The following is a 4,214-nucleotide window of genomic DNA, read 5'->3' as shown; positions in this document are numbered from 1 at the left end:
GGTCGCGCCTGGTCCCGAGTGGCAGCCGCTCACCGCCGGTAACGCAGCCAGCTGGCAGGCAGACGGCGCCGAGGTGGAAGGACCGCAACACAGCGGCCACGGGGAGAAACATCCGAAACTAAAAGGCCCTCAGCGGGAAGCAGCCCTCCGCCGACACGGAGGAAAGCCGCCCAAGTTTATCTTTGTGTGAGGCTGGGGTTTCTAGGAACCTGAACGCAACACCCGGATCCAACTTTCTCTTGAGCACATGAACGCAGCAGCGTAGCCCATTCATTAAAATCCCAATTCTAAAGGAAGAAAACCTCGAAATGTAATTAGGGCATGCGTCAGATCCCCATCCAGCAAACTGAGTTCACAATGTTGCCGTTTTAAATCCGTCTTTCTAGATGATAACAGCTCTTTCCATCTTTGTTGATCAACACAAAAACCAGCGAAATCACTGCGTACAGAACAAACTGCAGCCTCAGAGGACAAACCAAATCAGCTGCAGTTACTGGAGACACTTGCCTGACTTTAGGGGGCCAACTAAGGTTTTCACGCTAGAAACATCCAACAAATGATGAATGTTACAGTTAATAGACAGCAAGAAGAAGAAGACAAGGTCTTCTGAAGAAACTGTTTAAACATCTTTAGAAACTTGGACCAGAAAGATGTGAAGCTTCCATTTTCACAGAGCAGTGCAGGTAGCCGCTACAGATGGGGTTTTGCTTTGATTCTGGCGAAGTTTCCGGCGCTTGCAACAACATCTGTTCAACATCAGCATGTTTTCTGGGTTGTTTCTCATTCAGTCACAAGCTTGAAACACACACACGCACAGAGCAGAGCTGGCTGATGTTCACCCAGTCCCTGAGCAGCACCTGATTCGTCAGCTACATGCATCAAACGTCGTTTTATTAATCTGACAGCGGTAAACGCTGAAACCACATCAGTCTAAAAAGCTCATAGTATGGTTTTATAATTCAGCCAAAGTAAGGTCATATTAAAAGGGTTCAATCTGCCTGTTTTTGGAGATTGTGGGTAAGGAGGATGTTTTCAGGGTCAAATTTGATGTCTTTGTTAAAAGCAGCTCCTGAATCCTTATCTCAGCTGCATTTCATATCCTTCAAAAACTACAACACAAGAATTTGTTTCTGTGTCGGATCCTGTCAGCTCTTGCCTCCCTGCAGGATGCTCTGACTTGTTGAAGACAAGCATTTCACCTTGGACTGCATCCCGCATCTTATTTTCTGTAACAAAACAGTAGCAAAAACTTGATGCCGTCTATGAGAATTTCACATTTCTTACAATTAACAGCAGTGTTTTTAAGGTTCTTAAACTAAGTATATTATAAGACAATTTGTGACCAACGTTACATTTAATTGAAATCAGGTGGAAAAGGTTTTTGTTACACCTCATGAAGACATTAAAGCCCAAAGATGAAGGAGATTAACATTTTTGCACCTTTCTCTGCAAAGCTGATGATCTCCGAGCTCTCCTCCAGCACCTCGTTGCTCATCGGGTGTCCGTCAAAGTTGGGGATCTCCACCCTCCCGTCTTCCCGTAGCTTCCCTGCGTGGAGCTTCCGCAACGCCGTAACCATGGCCGCCTTCGGGAGCGGGTGCGTGATGTTGGGCCTCTCCCGCATCTGCAACCTGCTCAAGATGTGCCTCTTGACCGCCTCTAGGAAGTCCAGGTTCAGCCGGCCCGACTCGGGGTCCTTCGGCTGAGCGAGGCCGCAGGACGCGCATTTTCTGTTTGAGGAGGAGTAGAATAACTTCTTTCCTCTTTTGTCAGAGTTTAAATCATACAAAGTAAAATAAATTGGCAAAAAATAAAATAAAATAAAATAAAATAATATTTAAAAAATCCTCAGTCTCGAGCTGTCTCCATGCGTAACGGCGGTCCGCTCAAGTCTGACGCACTTGGATACCAGTCAGTGCTGTTTGTTTCCATTCACTCGAGGGTGTGTTTGCAGGAAATCTTTTTATTACATCGTTATTTGGATGGCTTTGGTCATGCTCAACAACCTGTCAAAAACTGAGAGCTAAGTCCTCCTTACTCCGGTTTTTAGGGACTCTGCGTTTGGAGCAGCTTCACACAAAAAGCATCACCTCTGTCATTAGCAGACAACGTGTCATGGTTTCATTAATGAGCATCTCCCTTCACCGTATTCCACAAACCGAGAAGAATCCTGGTCCTGACTGAGCATATTTAAAGTTCAGAAAGCTCATCATCATCCTCACTTTATTTATTCTCTAAATGCTTTTCAAACGTTCTTGGTCGTGACACCCAGTGCGGTGCTGCCGGAGAAGAAGAAGAGGAGGAGACGGAGGCGTGCCAGTGAGCGCACCGACGAGCCTTTCCATTCTGGCGTCTCAGAACCGTCACACACCGAAAACTTTTTTATACACGGATGATGTCAAAACCAGGCGGGCGGGGCCAATGAGGACAGAGAAAGAGAGAGGAAAGGGGCGGTGTTGATAATACTCCCCGACGACAAATCACTGAATTATTCCTAAAGGGATTCATATTACACCCTAATCCCAGATAATATTTCTGTAGTGACATATGACTATTCAGTGTCTATCACCGTTAAGATAGAGTAGTACCGCATTGCACTGTTTACAGGCTTAACCCCCCCCCAAAAAAATACCTAGATATATGATAAGTGAAGATGCTTATGCCTAGGATTTAAAGATGTAAAGATGTGGAGAAAAGTATATGGACGCCAAAAATGAAACAATGGGTGTTAATACACTTTAATTATTTTAACTGGACACAACATCAGTACTATAAAAGTCTCAGAATCATACAGATCATGGAGTATCATGGACTTTTAACACCTTATAAAATTTAAAATCACATCCAAATATGCAAATATCCAGAAACTTTCAGGTCAAATGTAACACACTGCACAACAGCTCAGACTGAGTGTCCCTGACATGGTAGGACATGCAGACAACAACATTTGTTAGTAAAAGTACCAAAGCAAATCAGCACGCCACAACAGGAGACACCCACCAGCAGCAGCAGCAGCCCCTAGGCAAAGCTGATGTGACCTTTGACCTTTCGGCTGCCCATTATCAGACAGCAAAGTAATATGAAGTGATAAACCAGGTGAGCCTGTTTTTACTGAAATCACATCAGTGTGATTTGAATTATTATGGTATTTTAAATTACATGTTTTGTGGAAAATCCACTGAGTGCATCTGAATTCTGGTTGAAATGTGTAAAATTAGGCTGTTCAGGATGAAATACGTTTCTTTTACTTTAAATCAACTTAGAACTCAGGAACCAGTCGTGGAAGTTAAATGTAGATGGTTTTACATCTTAAAGGAAAGACTGTGATCAGGTTGTGTTCTCCCCTTTGCTCAGCAGTGGATAAAGTAACAAAATAGCTCCATCTATGTTTCAACTACTGAAACTACATGCATGTACAACATTTCTAAAAGCGCTTTCACAAAGGCCCTATAACCTCTAAAAATAACCGTTTTGATTTATATAAAATATATATTCCTAGAAGGTATTATTACTTTTTGACGCAGTGTTCTTCCGTCACCCTGTTGGAATGACAAATACTACGTGTATACTCAGGAGACGCATGCAAATGTTCACCTCGTCCTGAAATACATGAAAAACTACAATGGGAGATAGAAAAATAATGAGAGATGTTTGTAAAATCCTGCAGGAGATGGTGTATGAAATTAAATTTGAAACTATTTAAATAAAATTGGAAGATTTGGGTAAAAAAAAACTAATAATGAACTGACTTTTAATGGGGTTTATGGAACCACTTGTTCTTTATTTTTGGAGGGAATTTATCTAGTAAACATTTCTTAACCTCAGGACTTGTATCCAATTATAAAGAACACTAAACTGTCGTTTTTAATATCTCTTTAAACCTGTAAATTTATACCCAAATTTTGGTTAGAGGGTTATCAGCTCATAAACGTTTACAAAACATCATTACACGTTTCAGCTTTGTATCCTTTCTTACTTTTGTATTAAGATAACCTCGCATTTCTTTTTTCCTGCACAACGTGTCAAAAAAGTCTTGTGGAAGTCCTAAATAAAAACTATTTTTATGTTCTTGTAATAAAGGTATAAAATCGACGCTATTTTGAGGCAAATAAATAAATAGATTGATAGATAAATACAAGGAATTCCGTGACATCATATCCTGTCATCCGCTTCATTCTTAGAAGAGACGAAAAGTAAGATATATCACTCCATGT

At 41.5% G+C, this 4,214-nt stretch overlaps 1 protein-coding gene across 1 annotated transcript in view; it reads right to left on the bottom strand.

The window, feature by feature from the left end:
• The window catches only part of LOC109955595 (inhibin beta B chain-like), a gene marked incomplete at its 5' end in the record, with an annotated part of 10,849 nt that extends 9,024 nt beyond the window's left edge, over nt 1-1,825 (bottom strand). The window contains 1 exon segment of the mRNA XM_020591896.1: nt 1,441-1,825. Within this exon segment, the coding sequence (XP_020447552.1) occupies nt 1,441-1,825 (385 nt within the window).
• Nucleotides 1,826-4,214: the final 2,389 nt, after the last annotated feature.

Source organism: Monopterus albus, unplaced genomic scaffold (assembly GCF_001952655.1).
Source record: "Monopterus albus unplaced genomic scaffold, M_albus_1.0 scaffold16.1, whole genome shotgun sequence".
Taxonomy (NCBI): Eukaryota; Metazoa; Chordata; class Actinopteri; order Synbranchiformes; family Synbranchidae; genus Monopterus; species Monopterus albus.
The sequence above is the reverse complement of the archived record's forward strand: the minus strand, read 5'-3'. Positions and strand labels throughout refer to the sequence as shown.